Source organism: Heterodontus francisci, chromosome 1 (genome assembly GCF_036365525.1).
Source record: "Heterodontus francisci isolate sHetFra1 chromosome 1, sHetFra1.hap1, whole genome shotgun sequence".
Lineage (NCBI taxonomy): Eukaryota > Metazoa > Chordata > Chondrichthyes > Heterodontiformes > Heterodontidae > Heterodontus > Heterodontus francisci.
Genome location: NC_090371.1, coordinates 136290107 through 136315182, shown reverse-complemented (window position 1 = coordinate 136315182; position 25076 = coordinate 136290107). Strand labels below are relative to the sequence as shown.

General features: G+C 42.3%; 1 protein-coding gene across 3 annotated transcripts in view; it reads left to right on the top strand.

The window, feature by feature from the left end:
• The window catches only part of LOC137372492 (putative methyltransferase NSUN7), a 168348-nt gene that overhangs the window by 70945 nt on the left and 72327 nt on the right, over nt 1-25076 (top strand). For all 3 annotated transcript variants that reach the window (XM_068036371.1, XM_068036380.1, XM_068036365.1), the window contains 5 exons: nt 13080-13213; nt 18945-19097; nt 19853-20036; nt 20211-20421; nt 22051-22194. In XM_068036371.1, the coding sequence (XP_067892472.1) occupies nt 13080-13213; nt 18945-19097; nt 19853-20036; nt 20211-20421; nt 22051-22194 (826 nt within the window). The remainder of the gene's footprint in view (nt 1-13079; nt 13214-18944; nt 19098-19852; nt 20037-20210; nt 20422-22050; nt 22195-25076) is intronic.

Below are 25076 nucleotides of genomic sequence, written 5' to 3'. Positions count from 1 at the left end.
ACAGTTAAAGCAAGACTTCACTATTCCTGTACTCAAATCCTCTTGCGATAAAGGCTAACATGCCATCAGCCCTTTAATTGCTTGCTGCACCTTCATGTTAGCTTTCAGTGACGCCCACAGACATCCAAGTCCCTTTGTACATCTACACTTTCTAATGTCCTACCATTTAAAAGATATTCTGCATATCTATTCCTCCTAGCAAAGTGGATAACGTCACATTTTTCCACATTATATTCCATCTGCCACATTCTTGACCATTCACTAAGTCTTTCCAAATCCCCATGAAGCCGCTTTGCATCTTCCTCACAACACACTTTCCCACCTAATTTTGTGTCATCTGCGAACTTGGAAATACTACATTTGGTCCCCACATCCAAATCATCGATCTATATTGTGAACAGCTGGGGCCCAAGCACTGATCCCTGCGGTATCCCACTAGTCACAACCTGCCAATGTGAGAATGACCCGTTTATTCCTACTCTCTGCTTTCTGCCTGTTAACCAATCCTTAATCCATGCCAGTATATTACCTTCTATCCCATGTGATTTAATTTTGCTAACTAACCTCCTGTGGGGGACTTTATCAAAGGCCTTTTGAAAATCCAAGTATACTACATCCACCGACTGCCCTTTATCAATTCTGTTAGTAACGTCCTCAAAAAAAAAACTCCAGGTTCGTCAAACATGATTTCCCATTCATAAATCCATGTTGACTATGCGCAATCAGATCATTATCCAAGTGTCCGTTTATCGCATCCTTTAGAATAGCTTCTAGCATTTTGCCAATGACTGATGCAAGGCTAACAGATCTGTAATTCCCTGTTTTCTCTCTCCCTCCCTTTTTAAATAGTGGGGTGACATTTGCTACCTTCCAATCTGCAGGAACCACTCCAGAATCTGTAGAATTTTGGAAGATGATCCCCAATGCATCCAGCATCTCCATAGCTACCTCTTTCAACACTCTGGGATGTAGAATATCAGATCCTGGGGACTTGGCAACCTTCAGCCCCATTAATTTTTCCAATACAACCTTCTTACTAACACTAATTTCCTTCAATTCCTCATTCCCCCTAATCCCTTGGATCTTTAATTCTGGGAGATTTCTTGTATCTTCCTCAGTGAAGACTGATACAAAGTAATCATTTAGCTCTCTGCCATTTCTCTATTCCCCATTATAAGTTCTCCTGACTCTGCCTGTAAAGGACCCACATCTGTCTTGGCCAAATGTTTATTTTTTATGTACGTATAGAAGCTTTTACAGTCTATTTTTATATTTTTTGCTAGAATATTCTATTCTCCCTTTATCAGTTTCTTTGTTCTCCTTTCCTGTATTCTAAAATCCTCCCAATCCTCAGGTTTACTACTATTTCTGGCAACTTTATAGGCCTTTTCTTTTAATCTTATACAATCCTTAACTTCCTTTGTTAGCCACCTTTGACTGACTTTTCTTTTAGGATTTTTGTGCCTTGAAGGAATGTATGGTTGCTATAAACTATGTAACAATTCTTTAAAGACTATCCATTGCCTATGTACTGTGATTTAATGTATTTTTCCAATCCATCTCAGCCAATTTTCCCTTCATACATTCATAGTTTCCTTTGTTCAAATTTAGCACCCTGGCTTCAGATTGAACTGCCTCACTTTCAAACATAGAAGTTTACACTATCGCATTATGGTCAATCATCTCTAAAATTTCTTTTACAACAAGATTATTAATTAGCCCTTTCTCATTACATAATATTAGATCTAAAATAGCCTGTTCTCTAGTCGGTTCCTCGGCATACTGCTCTAGAAAACCATCCCTAACACACTCTAGAAATTCGTCCTCCACAGCATTAGTGCTAATTAGGTTTACCCAGTCTATGCGCAGATTGAATTCACCCATGATTACTGTATTACTCATGCTTCATACTTCTCTAATCTCCTGATTAAAGCCATGCCCCACACTACCACTACTGTTTTGGTGGCCTATAAACAACTACCAATGTTTGCTGCCCCTTGGTGTTTCTTAGCTCCACCCAAATAGATTCCACATTTTGTTCTTCCGATCTGAGATCCTCCCTTACTAATGTACTGATTCGATCCCTTATTATCAGCGCAACACCACCTCCTTTTCCTTTTTGCCTGTCCTTCCTAATTGTCGAATATCCTTGAATGTTCAGTTCTCAGTCTTGGTCACCCTGTAGTCACGTTTTTGTTATGGCAATTAGATCATGCCCATTTACCTCTATTTTGGCCTTTAAATCATCTACCTTGTTGTGAATGCTGCATGCATTCAGGTAGAGTGCCATTAACCTTGTTCTTGACATTCTGCATTCTAAGCCTAGTTGATGCTCACCTTTGTTTTGCCTGCCTTCTAATGCCACTTGCTACTTTTCTACCTCCTTTTTACCAGCCTTCCAATTTGAGCTACCCCTCATGTTCCCATCCTCCTGACAATCTAGTTTAAACCCTCCCCAACAGCACTAGTAAATCTCCCTGCGAGGATGTTCGTTCCGATCCATCTTGTACAGGTCCCACCTGGCCCAGAACCAGTCCCATTGCCTCAGAAATCTGATGCCCTCCCTCCTACACCAATTCTCCAGCCACATGTTCAATCAATCCTCCCATTCCTATGCTCACTAACATGTGGCACTGGGAGTAATCCTGAGATTACGGCTTTGGAGGTCCTGCTTTTTAATTTCCTTCCTAACTTCCTAAAATCTGCTTTCAGGACCTCATCCCTCTTCCTATCTATGTTATTGGTACCAATGTGGACCACAACCTCTAGCTGTTCACCCTCCCCCAGAAGGATGTCCTACAGCCACTCCGTGCCATCCTTGACCATGGCACCATGGAGGCAATACAACCTCCTGGAATCACGTTTACTGCCGCAGAAATGCCTTTCTGATCCCCTGACTATCGATTCCCCTGTCACTATTGCTCTTCCACACTTCTTCCTCCCCTCCTGTGCAGCTGAGCCACCCATGATGCCATGGACTTTGCTTTGGCTGCACTCCCCCGAGGAACCATCACTCTCACTAGTATCCAAAATGAAAACCTATTAGCAAGCACGATAGACTCAGGGAACTCCTGAGTTAGTTGCCTGCCTGGTTCTCTTAGACTGCCTAATGGTCACCCATTCCCTCTCTGCCTCCATGCTCCTAACCTGTGGTGTGACCACCTCCCTAATTGTGTTATCCATGTAGACCTCTGCCTCACGGATGCACAACAGTGGCTCCAGCCGCCGCTCTAGTTCCAAAACCCCGGAGCTCAGGCACCTGCAGCTAGTGACACTTGCTGCAGATGTGTTCGTCTCGGACACATGGTGCATCCATGACTTCCCACATACCACAGGACGTACATTCCACTTGCCCAAGCTGACCTGCCATAACGTAACTTTAAAAACCTTTACTGAAGCAGGAATTTCAATTAATTGCTAGATGTAAAAAAACCAAAACTAGTCTTGAGAGAGTAACCCTTAAAATTCGCTTACTTACCAAACTCCCTTCTTCACATTCTGTGCCCTCCAACAGCACTCAATGCAGAGTGCAGTATGATTTCAACCAATGGAGAGTTTCCCCCTTGATTCCCATTGACTCCAGTTTTGCTAGGGCTCCTTGATGACATACTCAGTCAAATGCTGCCTTGATATCAAGGGCAGTCACTCCCCTCACCCCTGGAGTTCAGCTCTTTTGTCCAAGTTGGACCAAGGCTGTAATGAGGTCAGGAGCTGAGTGGGCCTGGCATAACCCAGACTGAGCATCAGTGAGCAGGTTATTCTGAGCAAGTGCTGCTTGATAGCACTGTCGATGACCCCTTCCATCTCTTTGCTGCTGATCGAGAGTAGACTGATAGGGCAGTAATTCGTCGGGTTGGATTTGTCCTTTTTTTTTCTGCTCCGAGCATATGTGGGCAATTTTCCACATATCATCTTAGCATTTTGTCAAATGTTGTATTAATAGATGACATGTTCCATTATAGGAAAAGTCAGCTTTGCCTTGGTAAGACAGGAAAAAATGTGCCTGGGATTCAGTTCACAACAAAGATGGATATCTTGTCACCACTCACCATATGCTACTGTTATCACATTTGACACAGGATACTTGTTGTCATTGTTTTGGAATGTGATTGAGTGAAAGTTCTTTTTGCAGAAGCTTTTGGAATGAGATATATTCTACCTATCACTCACATGGCTTTGATTTCTGCTCAGTCTAATCAACAGCTAGGGTGTGTGTAATGGAATGGTGGTTCTCATCATCCATGTACAAACATCACATCAGGAACTATATGAAGCTGCTTCATTCTTACTGATTAAAGAGCTGTGTAAGAAATACATTAACTATCAGTTAAGGAATCAATTCTATCTGTACTCTTTTCTAAGGCTCCAATAATAACTCCAAGGTGCATTGTCGGGCAGGTGTACAATATTGTATGGGAAACCTGGAAATAAGTACAGTGTGTCTGTCAGTGCTATTTTAAGGCAGCGAGCTCATTATCATCTTACTTCTGGGTTTGGCATCGATTGCATGACAGCAGGCATAATAGATAACTTGCATGATGCGATCTCAATTCATTATTTAAAGGGCCAATCCAAAGATGGAATTTGGAGGAGCTTGTAGTTGGAAGCAAGCAATGACGAGGTATGACAATGGAGTCAGGACCCTTCAATAAAGTCAGTTCCCTCCCTTCAATGATGCCTCCCTTGATGTACTGCTGGGGGATTGTGAGGAGCTGGAGAGAGATACTTTTCCACAGCAATAGGAGGAAGAACCCTGCTGCTGCCACAGAGGAGTGGCTGGATGTGACCCAGGAGGTTAGCAGCAGGAGCATTGTGCCATGTTCCTGAATTCTATGCAGGGAGTGCTTTAATGTCCTAATTAGGTTAGGAAAGATGAGTACAGTTGTACTTTCACCTACATCCTGCTGTGTTTACTACCCTATCCCACTCTGCCTTGTCAAGATTATTAGATCACATCATTCCTCACACCCACTTACCTTACAAGTGCACCCATCCTTCCCTTTCTGTGCATTTTCTCAGACCCCCTTCTGTCTACCTGCCACTGCCACTCACCCTCAGCCTTATGCAGTTTGATGCCTCTCCCTCGTAGTCACCTTACACCAAATGCACTGCATCCATTGGGTGAACACATGCCATTACAGTCTGTCATGGGTCTGTTCCTTCCACACTGTACATTGGAGAGATGGAGAACGTCAGGGGTGGTCCTCCACAGATGTCCCAGCTAACAGCAGAGGAGGAAGCACTGGTGATCAGTGGCATTTTCACCTCCCTGGCCATCAGAGATGTGGACCTCTCAGCTACCTGGTGACTGAGTTAAATATCAGTGGCTCACATGTCATACAACAACTGTCACGCTGATTTGGTTTCAACAGGTGAGTATGAAGCTGATCATATTTCAATGATAAGTTGCAATGTTCTTACCTCTTACCTGTTTCCCCCACCCTGCCACATGATGGCCAAGACTGCACCTGCATAGGTGGAAGTGGAACATTCTTTCACTCCAAAACCCAGAGGTCATGTGCCAAGAACATCTCTGCTATCAAAGCAGGAATCTGACCAGGCTGTCTCCACCTCTGCTCAAGCCACAGGGTTTGTACCACATAGGAGCAGTAGGAAAAGGAAGAGTAAATCTTTGTAGTTACACAAGGATATGCACATGGATGTATGAGAAAATATTAGGTTGTGAAATTTCCATTCTTTAGTGAAATCACATAAAATTTTAGTTTGCACCACTCTCTTGTCCATTCTTGGTTGTTGGGTGACAAGTTGATTTTTCAACTTTTAACTTGCTTGATGATGAATGGGAAGACATGAGCCGATGGAGACCAATGGTACAGGGTGGGGAGGGGGATGTGCAGTGGGCTGTTGGATGTTTGTAGGATTGTTTTGTGTCAATAACATTTGGGAGTGGGGTGGTGGGGCAGGGGTGGGGGAGCAGGCGGGAAGAGTGGCTGTTGTATGTGGTTTTGATATCAGTCCACTAGTGGAACCTAAGTGAACCCTGCATTAATAAAGGCATCCCTGGTAGCAGTGTGAGCAGCTGGTGCTGCATTGCTCTCATCACCTTCCTTCTCCCCGTCCTCGTCTCCCTCTTCCTGCTCAGAATAGTCCATAGATAGACTGCACACTGGCTTGTTCCTCTTGGAGGGCAAAACCTTGCTGGTGCACAATGTTGTGCAGAACGCAGCACACCATGACCATTCTGGTATGTACTGAAGGGCACCTCCTGATCTGTCTAGGCATCTGAAGAGCATCTTTAGCACATCAATGGCTTCTTCAGTCATGCATTTGGTGGTTCTATGACGTTTGTTGCAGAGCTGTTGGTTTTCATTGGTCCTGTTTCTGATGGGTGTCATCACTGAAGTGGGTATTCCTTGACTCCTAGCAGCCACCCCTTGAGTCTGCCTCCTGGTCTAATCAGAGGAGCTTAGACTGCCACAGGGCGAAAGCAACATGGCAGTTGCCAGGAATTCACAACTGCAGAAATATCTTTTAAGAACATAAGAATTAGGAGCAGGAGTAGGCAATTCAGCCCCTCAAGCCTGCTCCACCATTCAATACGATCATGGCTGATCTCTTCTTGGCCTCAACTCCACTTTCCTGCCCGTTCTCCATAACCCTTCAACCCATTACTAATTAAAAATCTGTCTATCTCCTCAAATTTACTCAATGTCCCGGCATCCACCACACTCTGAGGTAGTGAATTCCACAGACTCACGACCCTTTGAGAGAAGTAATCTTTCCTCATCTCTGTTTTAAATCTGCTACCCCTTATCCTAAAACTATGACCTCTCGTTCTAGATTGCCCACCAGAGGAAACATCCTCTCTACGTCTACTTTGTCAATCCCCATAATCATCTTGTGTATCTCAATTAGATCTTCTCTCATTCTTCTAACCTCCAGAGAGTAAAGGCCTAAACTGCTCAATCTCTCTTCATAAGACAAACCCCTCATCTCTGGAATCAATCTAATGAACCTCCTCTGAACTGGCTCCAATGCAAAGCCATCCCTCAAGTAAGGGGACCAAAACTGTACGCAATACTCCAGGTGCAGCCTTGTACAGTTGCAGCAACACTTCCCTACTTTTATACTCTATTCCTTTAGCAATAAATGCCAAAATTCCATTTGCCTTCCTTATTACCTGCTGTGCCAGCATACTAGTTTTCAGTGAATCATGCACGAGGACACCCAGATCCCTCTGCACCGAAGCACTCTGAAGTTTCTGTCCATTTAGATAATTTGCCTTTCTATTCTTCTGACCAAAATGGATAACCTCACACTTATCCATGTTAAACTCCATCTGCCAAATTTTGGCCCATTCACCTAACCTATCCATATCCATTTGTAAATTTCTTATTTCTTTATTGCAACTTACTATCCAACCTATTTTAGTGTCATCTGCAAATTTGGCTACAGTACCTTCTATCCCTGCATCCAAGTCATTAATACAGATTGCAAATAGTTAGGGCCCGAGGACCGAACCCTGTGGCACCCCGCTAGTTACATCTTGCCAGCCAGAGAAAGATCCATTTGTCCCGACTCTCTGTTTTCTGTTGGTTAGCCAATCCTCTATCCAAGCAAATAAATTGCCCCTAACCCTATGTGATCTTACCTTGTGCATTAACTTTTTGTGCTGCATCTTATCAAATGCCTTCTGGAAGTTCAGATATACTACATCTACAGGATCCCCATTATCCACTTGTTACATCTTCAAAGAACTCTAGCAAATTAGTCAAACACGATTTACTCTTCATAAAACCATGCTGACTCTGATGGATTGTTTTGACTTTCTAATGTCCTGTTATTACTTCCTTAATAATGGATTCTAACAATTTCCCAACGACAGATATTAAACTAACTGGTCTATTGTTTCCTACTTTCTGCCTCCCTCCCTTTTTGAATAAGGGCATTATATTAGCATTTTTCCAATCCACTGGAACCTTTCCCGCATCCAGGGAATTTTAGAATATTATAACCAATAGATCCACTATCTCTGCTGCCACTTCCTTTAAGACCCAAGGATGTAGGCCATCAGGCCCTGGGGACTTGTCTGCCTTCAACCCCAATAGTTTGCTCAGTACTTTTTCCCTAGTGATGATTGTTCTAAGTTCCTCCCTTTCTATAATCTCTGCATTACCTGTTGTTATTGGGATGGTACTAGTGTCCTCCACTGTGAAAACTGAGGCAAAGTACTGATTTAGTGTCTCCTCCATTTCGGTGTTCCCCTCTACTAACTCCCCCTGTCTCTTCCTCCAAGGGACCAACATTCACTTTAGCTACTCTCTTCCCTTTTATAAAAGCAAAATACTGCGGATGCTGGAAATCTGAAACAAAAACAAGAAATGCTGGATTCACTCAGCAGGTCTGGCAGCATCTGTCGAAAGAGAAGCAGAGTTAACGTTTCGGGTCAGTGACCCTTCTTCGGAACTGACAAATATTAGAAAAGTCACAGATTATAAACAAGTGAGGTGGGGGTTGGGCAAGAGATAACAAAGGAGAAGGTGCAGATTGGACCAGGCCACATAGCTGACCAAAAGGTCACAGAGCAAAGGCAAACAATATGTTAATGGTGTTTTGAAAGACAAAGCATTAGTACAGATTAGGTGTGAATATACTGAATATAGAACATCAGCAAGTGCAAACCTGAAGAAAAACAACCTGAAAAAAACAGTGGGTAAGCAAACTGAACAAACTAAGATGAAATGAAATAAATGCCAAAAATGTAAAAAGGAATGCAAAAAAAAGGAAGAAAAAATAACTAAAAATGACTAAAAATGAAAGTAAAGTGGGGGGCTGTCATGCTCTGAAATTATTGAACTCAATGTTCAGTCCGGCAGGCTGTAGTGTGCCTAATCGGTAGATGAGATGCTGTTCCTCGAGCTTGCGTTGATGTTCACTGGAACACTGCAGCAATCCCAGGACAGAGATGTGAGCATGAGAGCAGGGGGGAGTGTTGAAATGGCAAGCAACCGGAAGTTCAGGGTCCTGCTTGCGGAATACTTATAGAAGCTTTTGCTATCCATTTTTATACTTTGCGCTAGTTTTATTTCATAATTTACCTTTCCTCTTTTTATTACTTTTTTAGTAACCCTTTGTTGATCTTTAAAAGTTTCCCAATCATCCAACCTGCTGCTGGCCTTTGCAATATGATATGCCTTAGTTTTTGTCTTTGTTATTCTTAACTTCCTTGCTTAGCCATGGATGTTTTTTCCCCCTCTTACAATCTTTCTTTCTCTCTGGAACATACTTTAGTTGGGAGGAATTGAATATCTCCTTAAACATCTGCCACTGCTCATCAACTGTCCTACCTTTTAGTCTTCCTGCCCAGTGCACTAGGGCCAAATCTGTCCTCATGCCTATGTAATTACCTTTGTTTTATTCCAGAACGCTAGTGTGGGACTCCAGTTTCTCGCCCTCAAGCTGAATTTGAAATTCTAGCATGCTATGATCACTCTTCCCTAGAGGATTCTTAACTATGAGATCATTAATTAAGCCCACATCATTACACAATACAAAATCTAGAATAGCCTGCTCCCTGGTTGGTTCCACAACATATTGCTCCAAAAGACGATCTCTAATACATTCATTAAACTCTCCCTCGAGACTACCCTTGCCAATTTGATTAATTAAATCTATATGCATATTAAAATCACCCATGGTTATTGCCGTACCTTTCTTACAAGCCCCCAGTATTTCCCTGGTTTATACTGTGCCCCACTTCGGAATTACTGTTTGGGGACCTATAGATTACTCCCATCAGGGACTTCTTTCTTTTTGCTATTTCTTATTTCTACCCAGACTGAATCTACGTCTTGATCTCCAGTGCCTATATAATTTCTCACTACAGCACTGATCTCTTCCTTTACTAACATGCCAAAGACTTTCTGGTTGATAGGTTAATTGGCCATTATAAATTGCCCCTAGTATAGGTAGGTGGTAGGGAAGTATAAGGACAGGTGGGGATGTGGTAAGCATATGGAATTAGTGTAGGATTAGTATAAATGGGTGGTTGATGGTCGGCACAGACTCGGTGGGCCGAAGGGCCTGTTTCAGTGCTGTATCTCTATACTAAACTAAACTAACAAAGCCACACCACTTCCTTTTCCTTCCTGCCTATCCTTCCGAAATACTGAGTACCCTTGGATATTCAATCCAAAACCTGGTTTCTCTGCAACCAGATCTCAGTAATCGCCACTAAATCATACCTATTTGTCTCTATTTGTGCTGTTTATTCATTTATTTTATTCCGAATGCTTCGTGCATTCAGATACAAAGCCTTTAAGTTTGTTCTATTATCAAATTTCCCTACTCTTGTATGATTCCTTGGTGCAATATGGCGTTCACACATTCTGTCCCTTCCTTTTCTGGTAACGATCAGCCTCATCACTAACCTGCACTCCTACCTTCTCCTTTGACTGCCTAATTTTCCATGCAACTGAACCCCCCCCACCCCCCCAACTCTTTAGTTTAAAGCCCTATCTACAGCCCTATTTATGCAATTCACCAGGACTCTGGTCCCAGCATGATTTAGGTGGAGCCCGTCCCATCGGGACAGCTTCCTACTTCCCCAGTACTGGTGCCAATGTCCCACGAATTCGAACCCATTTCTTTCACAACAATTTTTGAGCCACGCATTTATCTCTTTAATCTTATTGATTCTGTGCTAATTAGCTCATGGCTCATGTAGTAATCCGGAGATTATTACTTTTTGGTTCTGCTTTTTAATTTAGCCCCTTGCTGTTCATATTCCCTCAGCAGAGCCTCTATCCTACCTATATCGTTGGTACATACGTGGACCACAATAACTGGATCTTTCCCCTCCCACTCCAAGTTCCTCTGCAGCCCAGATGAGGTATCCTGAACCTTGGCACAGGTAGGCAACACAGCCTTCGTGTCTCGCGATGCTGGCCACAGTGTCAGTAACTATACTATCCCCGAATACGACTACATTTCTCTTTTCTTCCCCCACTTGAATGGCTCCCTGTACCATGGTGCTATGGTCAGTTTGCTCATCCTCCCTACAGTCCCTGCTCTCGTCCACACAGGGAGCAAGAATCTCGAACCTATTGGACGAGGGCTGAGGCTCCTGCAACACTACCTCCTGGACCCCTCTACCTGCCTCATTCATAGTCACACTCTCCTGTCCCTGACCACTGGCCGAATTCAAGGTAGTTAATCTAACGGGTGTGACTGTCTCCTGAAACACAGCATCCAGGTAACTCTCCCCCTCCCTTATGTGTCGCAGTGTCCGAAGCTCAGACTCCAGCTCATCAACTCTGAGCCGGAGTTCCTCGAGCAGCCAACACTTGCTACAGATGTGGTCACTAGGAACCACAATGGGGTCCACCAGCTCCCATATCATGTAGGTGCAACACATCGCCTGGCCCTGCATCTCTAGTTAATTAGATTTTAATTTGTTTTTTAAATTTCCGACTGGTCTTTAGTTTTTAGTTTATATACTGATAAATTGATCAAGTCGTACTATATATTTGATTTCAAATTCATTAAAAGCGTACCTGAATACTGACCCCATCTGCTTTCTGTTTCCCTGTCACTGTTGAATGTGACATCACTCTGTCAATTTTTGATTTTTCTTTTTCCCCTGGCTCTGCTCCTGCTGTGTTTTCTGTGATTGCACATCAGATGCACATTGAAGTGGAAGTCCTTTCTGTTCATGGATACTTGTGGTTGAGCTGGGTGCTTGGGTTGCCTTGTGCGCGCAGCCAATGATGTCCTGAACCTGTGGCAAGTCAGCCAGAGCTGCAAACCGGAGTGTCTGCTCATTCTGACTGCTGTTATCGCAGACTTTGGTCATATAATTGTCAGCTGTGGCAAATGTCAGCTGTCTTTTGCACTTGTGGGTTACCGACTGGCAAATCCTGACTATGTCTCTGGCAGAGCCCTGGAAGGATGCGAAGGCAAAAAAAAGTTGAGGACGATGGTCACTTTGGCAACCACTGTTAACCTGTGGCTGCCAGGTCCACCAGGGAGAAGGTCTTCTAGGAGGCTGCACCACCTGATGTGACAACCTGAGCCTTGTGAAACACAGCTGCTCCAACATGTCAAGGAAACCCAAACTATGCCTGGACACCCTGTATCATGGGTAGTGCCTGTTGCAAGCTTCACCCCTCTGCTGTTTCTTTTTCTGCTGTCCAGCTCCAGGAATCAACAGCAGGCTGATGTTGCTGCTGGCCATATTGCCTCTCATCTGAATTACAATCTAAGGCAGTCAAGACCTCACCCAACTTGATGTGATTTGCAAAATCTTAAAAGTGTAGAAAGTAAACTCTGAGCAGAAATACTATGAACAAACCCCTTCCCTCTAGTAGGTAAGAAAACAGTGTGAGTGCTGAATATTGCAGTATTTCCAGGGAAACCCATTGATGTGACATTAAATTTAAAACTGTGTTAAAATATCTCACCAATTAAGCTACTGCCTTTTGGAGTAGAGAGGAGAAAATGGTGGGCATTTCATATGGTATGTGGTGTAGGATACTGCAGTGTTTGCTGTCTGCTATGGGAACTGCCTTTCTGAAGCAAGGGCAAGACAAAAGCCCAAATTGTATCATGACTGTTGAACTAAATAATAATCTATGGCAGTCCTCTCGGAGAAAAATATTAGTTTGGCATAGTTTTGACCATGTCATGTGGGATTATGGGAAAAGCAGCAAAATGATAAGCTAAATAAAATGAATTTTTTGCACTTAAAGATAATTCTTTGGTCTTTGTTTTGAGTAATAATATCTTTTGAAGCCTTATGCAGACAGTTACCTTTTAGCTTCCTTGCTGGTGAGCATGTAACTGGAAAAGGTAGTCACTGAAGCTGCTTTGTGATAACATTCGTGACAAAGAAAGGGATACAGAAAATCACTCAGTTGTCTAAAAATGGCACTTTAATATATATGTATTATTAATGTGCTTTATTATCTTTGTAGCCTGTGAACATAGCAATAGCTGAGTAATATATTGAACATGCTGAACCACACAAGCTGGAAAATATTTAACCACCTAAAATATCAATATCGCTTTCTATTTGTTCTGATGTGTTATCATGTTTTGCATTTCTTTTCTTCTTCCAGTCTATTGATTCAACAAGTCTGGTGGTTATTATGTTGTATGATTACCAAAATCGTAAATTCCAGCCACGAAGCATCACTGAAGCAGAGGAGGATGTAATACCAGAAGTTAGAGAAGTAGAAAGCAGCCTTTTGAAGTATGTAAAGTGAAAATTGCTAAAATATTGAACAGAATTGATAATTGAGTTTATAAAAATCATATTTAACATTTTTAATAGAATGTAATTCTATGGTAAGTACTACTGATGGTGGGTACCTCCAGTCATTTTTTGTTGTGTAAAATAAGTGTTTTTAAAATAAAAGCAAAATACTGCAGATGCTAGAAATCTGAAATAAAAACAAAAAGTGCTGGAAATACTCAGAAGGTCTGGCAGCATCTGTGGAGAGAGAAGCAGAGTTCACGCTTCAGGTCACTGACCCTTCATCAGAACTGTCAAAGGTTAGAAATTTAATAGGTTTTAAGCAAATAATGCAGGGGTAGGGCAAAAGAGAACAAAAGGGAACAAAAAGGACAGAGGGTTACAGAATAACGGACAAGGAGGTCATGGGGCAAAGGCATAAACAAAGAGTGTATTAATGGGGTGGTGAAATACAAAGCGTTAATGCAGAGGGGGTTTTAAATGACTGAATAATGAAAGCCCTAGCCAAAAACACAAACCTGAAAAGAAGTGGGCAGGCACATGGTAAAAAAAAAAAATTGAATGATGAAACAATCTAAAATTAAATTTAAAAAAATAAAAATAAAAAATGGGGGCCAGTCATGCTCTGAAATTATTAAACTCAGTGTTCAGTCCGGTAGGCTGTAGTGTGCCTAATCGGTAAATGAGGTGCTGTTCCTCTAAGACACCCTGGTCCGCTCCTCTATTACCCCCGACACGTCGTCCCCTTCCCACGGCACCTTGCCATGCAATCGCAGGAGATGTAGTACCTGTCCTTTTACCTCCTCGCTCCTCACTATCCCAGGCCCCAAGCACTCCTTTTCAGGTGAAGCAGCAATTTACTTGTACTTCTTTCAATTGAGTATACTGTATTTGCTGCTCACAGTGCAGTCTCCTAACATTGGGGCGACCAAACGCAGATTGGATGACTGTTTTGCAGAACACCTCCGCTCAGTCTGAAAACATGACCCCGAGCTTCCTGTCATTTTCCATTTCAACACACCCCCTGCTCTCATGCCCACATCTCTGTCCTGGGCTTGCTGCAGTGTTCCAGTGAACATCAACATCAGCGCATACAGTATGCTAAGTTGAAAGAAGTATAGGTAAATCGCTACTTCACCTGAAATGAGTGTTTGGGGCCTTGGATAGTGAGGAGAGAGGAGGTAAATGGGCAGGTATTGCATCTCCTGCGATAGCAAAGAAAGGTGCTGTGGGAAGGGGATGAGGTGTCGGGGGTAATGGAGGAATGGACCAGGGTGTCGCAGAGGGAACGATCCCTTCGGAATGCTGACAGGGGAGGGGAGGGGAAAATGCATTTAGCAGTGGCATTACACTGGACGTGATGGAAATGGTGGAGGATGATCCTTTGGATGTGAAGGCTGGTGGGGTGGAAAGTAAGGACACGGGTAACTCTGTCGCGATTCTGGGAAGGGAAGGGGTGAGGGTAGAGGTGTGGGAAATGGGCCGGACGCGGTTGAGGGCCCTGTCAACCACAGTGGGGGGGCGATCCTCGGTTGAGGAAAAAGGAAGACATATCAGAAGCGCTGTCATGGAAGGTGGCATCATCAGAGCAGATGCGTCTGAGGCGGAGAAACTGGGAGAATGGAATGGAGTCCTTGCAGGAGGCAGGGTGTGAAGATGTGTAGTCGAGGTAGCTGTGGGAGTCGGTGGGCTTATAATGAATATTAGTAGACAGCCTATCCCCAGAGATGGAGACACAGAAGTCGAGGAATGGAAGTGTCGGAGATGGACCATGTAAAGATGAGAGAAGGATGGAAATTAGAAGCAAAGTTGATAACGTTTTCCAGTTCCGGGTGGAAAATATATGTTTATTTTATTTTAGTTAGTTTCTACTGTGCCTACCCACTGTTTTTTTCATGTTTGTGCTTCGGGCCAGGGTGCTCAGTTTTCTGTCCAATAACACCCTCTCTGTACTAATGCTTTGTCTTTCAGCACCCCATTAACATACCGTTTGCCTTTGTTCCATGACCTTCTGGTCAGTTATTCTCTGTGACCTTGTCCTATCAACACCTCTTTTGTTATTTCTTGCCCGACCCCCACTTTACTTGCTTAAAACCTTTTACATTTCTAATATCTGCCAGTTCTGATGAAGAGTCACTGACCTGAAATGTTAACTCTGCTTCTCTCTCCACAGATGCTGCCAGACCTGCAGAGTATTTCCAGCATTTCTTGTTTCTACTGCAAACTTTAAAGTCTCTTCAGCTGGTATGGATGCACTGTAGTGACATATCTGAAGAAAGTTTAGGCTAGTGGAAACTGTCTGGACATTCTTTCAACTCCATTAACTTTTGACTAAACTTGACAAAAAATGTCCCAAAGAAATGCACATAGCCTATCACCTTTCAGGCCATCCATTTTGGTGTTTACTCGGAGAAATGACCAGTGTACTGAGATCTGTCCTAGAGCCTTTATTTTAAAGACAAAACATACTATGGTGATCTACAGGTAAGAATTTACCATTCACAGGGTTACCTTCTCTGTTTAAAAACTTAATTTAGGAAGTTATTCGTCGTATACTAAAATGATTATGTTACCTTTTGCACTCAATATGCTTTTAGGGATATGGGGTCAGGCTACAGGGGGAGAATGTAGCATCAGACATCTGACACTTTTTGTATTTATGCAAAGACGTTGGTTTGTTGAAGGCCAAGAATATCCATCTCTTGAATTTGCTACATTTTTCTGAAGTGTATTATTTGAGTTTATTCCTCTTTGAGGTAAAAACCACAAGATAGTGGTATGAGTACATAAATGGTGCTCTTAACTTGAATGATTTTAAAATGGATGGCCCCAAAAGCAGATATCTTCCACTGTTTACTCAAAAAAAAAGTTCAATTCCGTAGCAACTGTGCTGCTTTGTGACTTTTTTAAAATTCTGTTGGTTAGTCTTGATTTTTATTTTACTGAAAAAAATTGCATCTTTAATCGGAAAAAAAAATCATTTATACGAAGTATAAATCCTTTTCTGAATGTTGCTGGGAGTGCATTAATGTGTGGAAAAATTCTGTATTCCTAGAATGAGCTCAATTACTCTAACTTAATAACTGTATCACAAGTCATTATTTTCCAGTGTTGTCTGTTAGAATAGGAATGCACAACAATTAACCCTCAGTCTGCTGCATAAGGTTTCCATTATGATTCCAAGAGATTGTCAACAAACTAAAGTTAACAATGTCTAATGCTTTGATTGGATATCTGTCCCATTGTTAATTTCAGGGTCCTTCCTTGGATATTCTGTGGGGTACACCAGTACTGGCCATTTTTATAAGCAATCTGAACATTTTACCTATAGCGGGTGTGCTCATACTGGCAATGTTTAGTTATATAATAGCATAACCCAGGGGCAAAACAATACTATCCCCTTTGTGACTTGAACTGAATACTTCTATTTTCCCATATCTCTCTTTAATCTCCTTGAAGGCAGAATAAGAAAACATTCAAGATGAGGCCAGCTATAGATTTGGTCTGCTTTATTTCACAATGAGGGAACATGCTGAGCAACAGTTATGTTTGGATTCAATTAATTCCAAGCAGTGCTGCTTGTCTTTGCATAATCACACAAGGTAATGAACATTTTATGCTTTGCCACATGAGTGGGTCATCCATGGGTACTTAAAACAGATCCACTCTCATCGTTCCTGCATTTCGCTGCCGAGCCAAGCCAAAGTTTTACTTTGTAACTTTGTTTCAGACCTGAGTATGACTTTGTTCACTTCATTCCTGCCTCAACATAAAATTGGGGTTTGCTTCCTGTCCCTTCCTGTTTAGGCTTGTCCAGATGAGCTGCTAATCCGGCTACTATGCCCCCTCCCCATCCTCTCTGGGAAGTTGGCATCATGCATATCTGTCAACAGGATGGGACATTTTGATTCCCTTTTCTGGTTTCATGGTTGTCGGATGCCCCTCAGATAGGAACATGAGAACAAAAATAAGTCATAAAGCCCTTCAAACATGTTCCACTATTCATTGAGATCATGACTGATCTGTATCCTAATGTCAACTGCCTGCCTTGGCTCCATATCCCATTATGCTCTTGGCTAGCAAAAGTCTATCTATCTCGGATTCAAAATTATTAATTGACCTAGCACAAACTTTTGGAGTTTTACGCTTCAGCACACTTTGCATGAAGAAGTGTTCCCTAACTTGGCTTCTGAATGGCCTGGCTCTGACTTTAAGGTTATGTATCCTTGCACTAGACTCCCCCACCAGTGGGGGAAAAAAGTCTCTCTGTACCCTCTACTGATCAGTTACCTTCAAAATCCAAAAGACTTCATTCAAATCACCCCTTAACTTTCTATATTCTAGGGAATATAAGCCTAGTTTATGTGATCTATCTTCATTATGTAATCCTTGGCTCCCTGCTAACATTCTGGTGAATTTATGCTGAATTCCTTCTAAGGCCAATATATCCTTTCTAAGGTGCAGTGCCCAGAATGGTACACAGTACTCCAGATGTAATCTAACCAGGGCTTTGTATAGCTGTAACAAAACATCCTTCCCTTTATATTCTAGCCCTCTAGTTAACGAGGCTAACATTTTATGAGCCTTTTTGATTCCGTTTGTACTTGCCAAAGACTTGCAGGGTGATAGGTAAATTGGCCATTAGCAATTGCCCCTAGTATAGGTAGGTGGTAGGGAAATATAGGGACAGGTGGGGATGTGGTAGGAATATGGAATTAGTAGGATTAGTATGAATGGGTGGTTGATGGTCGGGACAGACTCGGTGGGCCGAAGGGCCTGTTTCAGTGCTGTATCGCTAAACTAAAAACTAGACTACTACGATTTAGTGATTATATATGCATGGTCTTGTAAATCTCTCTTGACCTCCACTATTCCTAGCTTTTCAACATTTTAATATTACTTAGATATATTCTTTTTTTGGTCCAAAATGGATGTCCTCACACTTGCCTGCATGGAAATCCATCTGCCCACTTGCTTAGTCTATCAATATGTCTTAGTGAGTTAACAACTGACCCACTATTTCTCATCATGGGAATTAATGTCTGACTTACTACATTTTCTCCAGATGCTACAACTTGTGACATTTCTTTTTAAACCTATGCAAATTATTTTGTTTTGAAACATAACTAATCTTTTCCAAATCCTTTCTGTGGAAAAATGGTTAAAAAATCCCAGAATCTGACATCCATATTCCAACTTGTGACTTGCAAGAATTTTCAAATCAACAACTTGGGTTTATATAGTGTCTTCAGAGTTTAAAAGAAAATGTACCAAATGCTTGATAATTATTTAAAGAAACAGATGGTGAGCCAGGAATGAAGAGGTTAGTTTAGATAAAGTGATGAGATTTGAGATGATTATTAAAGGGAGAGAGGGGGATGAGGCAGAGAATTTTAGGGAGAGAATTCCAAAGAGTGGGTCTCAGATGGAGGAAAGGTTGTGTCACCAATGGTATGTGATGGATGGGAGTGCACATAAAGCTAGTTAAATGGAGAAAGGGAGAAAATGGTACTGGAAGAAATTACAGAGGTAAGCTGGGGAGAGGATGCAGAGGGATTTGAGGGCATGGATTTTAAATTTAATGTAGGATGGGGGTGATTGGCCCATAATGTGCACCTGGAGGAGCTGCATGGTAAATTAATACATGATACTGTTATTGAGAGGAAACCTCTTGCCTCTTCATTTAGTCTATTTGAAAATCAATTTGATGTATTCCCTTTCTTCACAGTTTTAAAACGAAACTTGCAGCTGCACTTGCTCGATGTCGAATTAAAAATGATGCAATCTCCATCGATTTAATTCTTCCTGAATCTGTAAGAAATCAGGAAAAACGAGCTTCTTCTTTGCCACTCTATGCCTGGATAAATGTGTTAAAGACCAGGTAATCAATTAAAATGCTCTCCTCTTCACACATTATACTGTGTAATGCAAATATATGTTTTATTGATGGAGAATTAATTAGGACACTGATCCAAACGGCGGCGCAGTGGTTAGCACCGCAGCCTCACAGCTGCAGCGACCCGGGTTCAATTCTGGGAACTGCCTGTGTGGAGTTTGCAAGTTCTCCCTGTGTCTGCGTGGGTTTTCTCCGGGTGCTCCGGTTTCCTCCCACAAGCCAAAAGACTTGCAGGTTGGTAGGTAAATTGGCCATTATAAATTGCCCCTAGTATAGGTAGGTGGTAGGGAAGTATAGGGATAGGTGGGGATGTGGTAGGAATATGGGATTAGTGTAGGATTAGTATAAATGGGTGGTTGATGGTCGGCACAGACTCGGTGGGCCGAAGGGCCTGTTTCAGTGCTGTATCTCTAAACTAAACTGCTGTCAGTACTGTCCATCCAAAAGTGCATATCAAAGTGCTATAAGTTGATGGCCACTAGAGAGCTACTGAGTGGAAAAAGATAACATTAGTTTTTTGTGGTGCCCTGAAAGGTTTACCTGACCAACAATATAATAATATAGTTATTTAAATTCAGAACTGATACTCCCCCAGATTATTTTTACTGATTGAGTTTACATTTAAATACATTTTTAAGCTAAGATATGATCTCTCTCATTCTGGTTACCATTACTATTGTACTATATAAACTTTTGATTTGATTAGAACTACTGACTAACATCATATTGTGACTGGACAGCCTTGAAGATGTTTCCAATTTATTGGAGAGGGAGGGCTTTACAAAGGTGAAATGTGCTGGTGAGCTTGAGGGACTGTCTTTCTGTGAGGATCGACACTGCCAGGATGTGCTACTTTTTCCAACTCATCTAACAGCTAAACTTTATGACATGGAACTTGTCACCAGTTACAAGATGGTAATCCAGGTAAGCAGAAGAATTGAAGGGACTTCAGAATAGAAAGTAATATACAATTCAATTTTTGCTTCAAAAAGAATTTCCCAACTATGTTCTAAATTATGTAAATCTTAAGTAGTTTTTATCTTGTTTTTCTATATAAGTAAATGATGGTAATTTCCAGTTTCTATCTTTTCCCTCTAGGATAAAGGTCGAAGCCTCGCACCACACTCAGTGAGGGTCTTAATGAACATGGACGATGATATTGTTGTTACTAATGCAGGATCACGGTTGACTGTTGCCCATATGTCTACTCTAATTAACCAGAGCACATCCAAACTCTATGTTTGTGGGGTGAAAGCAGAATCCGAACAACTTGAATTGAAGAGCCTGTTTGAAAAAATAGGCTGTAAAAGTGCGTGTTTAAATGCTTAACTGTTTGTTTACCATTGCATTAGTTCACACATTAGAGGTTATTAGATGTATATGGAAACATTTCATTGTAAAATACCAAAGCATATGTTTTAGTAATCTTTCAAAAGGTCAACCAGCTGATACATGTGTTTGCATGGATGAACAGCAAAAGACAATTACTCAAGTCAATAATGTTTCTCTGGCTTTATGAACTGAGGTTTAATGACCTTTCTAACTGACCGAGCTCACTTGTGGCTGAAATACAGGCTTCAGTTAGAAATTGAGTTTTCTTCATTGAGCCTTAAAAGTGTCTATTACTCTGTCTGTTATTGTTGGATAATTTGAGAAACAGTAGAGCAGCAATATTATTTGCAACAAAAACAGAAAATGCTGGAAATACTCAGTGGGCAGGCAGCATCTGTGGAGAGAAAATCAGAGTTAACATTTCAGGCCTGTGGGTCACAGACCTGAAATGTTAACTCTCCTTTTCTCTCCACAGATTCTGCCTGACCTGACTATTGCCAGTACTTTATTTTTTATTTTATTTGGAGATACAGCACTGAAACAGGCACTTCGGCCCACCGAGACTGTGCCGACCAACAACCACCCATTTATACTAATCCTACATTAACCCCATATTCCCTACCACATCCCCACCATTCTCCTACGACCTACCTACACTAGGGGCAATTTACAATGGCCAAATTACCTATCAACCTGCAAGTCTTTGGCTGAGGGAGGAAACCAGAACACCCAGCGGAAACCCACAGGTCACAGGGAGAACTTGCAAACTCCGCACAGGCAGTACCCAGAACTGAACCCGGGTCACTGGAGCTGTGAGGCTGCGGTGCTAACCACTGCGCCACTGTGCCGTTTTCTGTTTTTCTTTCATATTTCCAGCATCTGCAGTATTTTGCTTTCGTAATAATATTTGTAATTTCAGTAGACATGGAAGGACATTAAATAATGAGGAAGCATAACTATTAATTATCGCTTTTGTCTCTAACAATGCTTATTTGCTATTGAATTTTATAGTTTTTCTAATACAGAAGAAATACACGGAAGGTACACATAAGTTTGCAATATAACTAATATGGTTAAAAATATCATTTTGAGAAACTGCATAGTGTTGGACACTAGACTTTGACCTCTGCAACCAGGGTTCAGATCCAGCTCAGTCTGATGGCATGAAAATCTCTGCTTGCTATAAAGCTCCTATGCAAAATAATTGGGCTGTGTCAGTCCCATTCTCAGTGGACATGGACCCCCACAGTACAAAACTCACTAATTTGGCAATCCTACCCAGAGACCATAAGATGGCTGGTGGGGGCTTGAAAACGTATCATACTGCTATAATTGGGGTTGTGGCTAAGGCATTTTGGAGCAATGCAGAGAGAGCTTATTTCTCCAAGTGATTGTGCTATGGCCTAAGAGTCCAGAGTGACTAGTAGGAAGAGTTCCATTCCCCAGCATTAACTACTCCTGATGAGCATTAAAATTGTAAAAATAGAAAAAATTTGTTTCAAGGATAAGTAATATAAATTGTTGGTTGTAGGAAGGAGAAAATGTACAGTTTATCTGGTCAAGTAAAAGTATTCTCATAGATATGTTTTGTCTAATTGCTTTACAGACATAAAACTGATACCTCAGAAATTCACTGACATTGAGCCTATAGATCCACGTTTACAGAAGGTCAAAGTTATTCTGCTTGTGCCTCAGTGTTCAGCATCAGGCGTCAGCAATCCAGTGGAGTTTATCTTAAATGAACGTGGAGGTAAATTTAACCTGTAAGTTTTCTAAATGACTCACCGGGAAGGTATCATGTATTGGAACATCTACATTCCAATCAAAAGATTGGAAGAAAGCAGGTAAAAGCCCCCACTTTTTTGAGTTGCCAATTCCAGTCATGCTGGGCAGGTAGGCATAGCATGGAGGCTATGCACACAGAAAGGAAGCTGGATGGAGTACATCCTTTGTCATTCATGCATGCATATACAGCAAGCCGGCAAAAATGACATTGATAATGTGCAAATCAGAAGGATGGGGAAAAAAGGATGGGGGAAATGGCTGCATGCCTTCAATGGAAGATAATAGCCAGGAATTCCTCAAAATTGCTGCAAAAACCTCACTGGAAGTGTGGCAAAAAACCCATTTGCAGGCATAAATAGGGGTTTCAGCCACAGTCGTGACAAAGTTACAGAGGCAGCGCAATAGCAGCTCTGAGGAAATTCCTGACCAGCGTATTTTATCAGAAAAATGGACTATTATTCTAGTACTTAACTTATGTTCAAAACAGATTCTGAATTTCTTCAATAAAAACTGAAAATACTGGAAATACTCAGAATCAGGCAGTGTCTCTGAAGAGGGAAACAGAGTTAGAGGCTAAATCTTCCAGCGGGCATCGGAACGATATGGTAAACCCAAGCCTACACATGTTGTCAGGGCACCCGTCTATTAAGAATGGCAAGTGGATTCCTGAAGCAGGAGGCCCAATCCGAAGACTCACTCCACTGGCCAGCCGGGAGCCCCACCAGGAGATGTGGGCGCTGCAGAGGTGGAAAGGCGATCGTAAGGGCATCTCAGTTTGGAGGTGCTATTGGATACCTTCTGCATGTTTGAGAATGAAGAGGCCCACAGCTCACAGGGCCATTGGTGTGGAGGTTAAACCTCTCCACCGGATTGGTTTTGGCTGCGACTGCAGCCTTTCTTCCTTTGGGCCGGCTCTAGGGATCATCCAGGCTCTGCTCTCAGCGGAGGGGTGCTCTGACAGTGGGAAACTACCATTGCTGTAATGAGAAGCTTTTTATGTTGTCTGATGCAACATAAATGAGATGCGTGGTGCCCAAGTTGCTGAAGATCTCAAAACAGGTTTATTAAACAACTAACTGATATATCCATTAACAGAACTTGCCCCTGGGTGTTACAGTTACAGACAGAGACCAGCATGTAGTCGCGTGACCGCATCCTGATACTCAACTCATTAGCATACTGAGATCTTAAAGGGACATCACTCTCAAAGGCAAGCACACAACATCCCTCTTCTTTCCAAAGAGAGGTTTCGTATGCTAAAAGCAAAAACACACAAAATTAGATCGTATCAAAATTATTTACACATGGATAGAGATTGTAAAGTTTACAGATACAGAAGCTCAAAAGTCCATAAATCATCCCAGTGGTTTGACAACTCTTGCTCGGCGAATTTGTGTCTCATCTGTTGCTGTTCTTTCTGAAGTTTCTCCCTCTCTGCATTCCGTTTCTGTTGCTCTGCCTTAAGCTTGCTAATATACTCTGTTGCTTTTCTCAAGCGGACTACTTTTGGGGCCTGGTCATTCTTGGGAAGTTCAGGCACTTCATCTCGTAGAGCCAATAGCCAATGCTTCAACTCATTCCTCCCCTGCCTCTTCAGGGCAAAGCGTGTCATTCGCCCCTCCTCATCCTGAATCTGAAGGCTTGGAACTCTAGGTCAAGGACTTGTTGGGGGAAGCGTACTTTGTCTTATGGAGATACATGTCCGTTCTCGCTCGTTGTGGTGCTGGCATTTCTCTGTAGAGCAGAAGTGAAGGCGTGGCATAGTGATGCTGTTGCTGGGTTTCCAGACTACAGCATTTGATGCTGGTCAGAGCCTGCATGTGGGTTCCGGTCCTTGGAGATTTCCCCTTGGCAATGCTCTTGTGGATAGTTATGATGTTGAGGTCCTTACACGCTGGTAGTCCTGCCACTGCTGGTCCGTTCTTGTCTACTAGGTAGAACGTTTATGGTTTCCATGCCAACTTCCCATATCTGTATTGCATTATTAATTTGCCACTGCATGGGATGTGGGACCCATTATATGCAGATAACTTGGCAGTTATCAGTTGTATTATTGACTTGCAATGGCTCCGGTACGTATCTTTGAAGATTTGGACTGGTAAGATATTTGCACTAGCACCGGTGTCAGTCTTGACCTTGAGTGTATGCTTGCCAGCTTTCTGTGGGCACATGATAAAAATGGTAAAAGCTTCCAGTTGTTGGACTACATCAATGTGATGTGTCAGGTTCACAATGTGCAATGCCTGTTCATCATCTGTCTGAGAACTACTTCTTTCTGAGTCTTGTCTCAGGTCTGTTTTGCTGTGGATTTTGTTTATTGGTCAGTCTCTGGTGCTTTCCTTTCTGCAGTTGCCCTGTTGTTTGTTTGTTTGAGTCTGACCGTGACTTCTGGCTGTGTCTTTTTGGAGCCAGATTTCTTGCTTTGACCACAAGAGCTAGGAGCAGAAGTAGACTATGTGGCCCATTGAGACTGCTCTGCCATTCAATACAATCATGGCTGATCTTGGGCTTCAATTCCACTTTCCTGCCCACTCCCCATATCCCTTGATTCCCTGCGAGACCAAAGATCTATCTATCCCCTTAAATGTATTCAATGATAGCATCCACAACCCTCTGGGGTAGAGAATTCCCAAGATTGACAACCCTTTGAGTGAAGTAATTTCTCCACATCTCAGTCCTGAATGATTTGCCCCTTATCCTGAGACTGTATCCCCTTTTCTAGATTCCCTGACCAGTGGGAACAATCTCTCAACTTCTACCGTATCATGCCCTTTCAGAATCTTGTATGTTAGGTGGTCCCAGTGTCCTTTTACACTGCATGCCTTGCACAGGTCACGAAATGCAGGA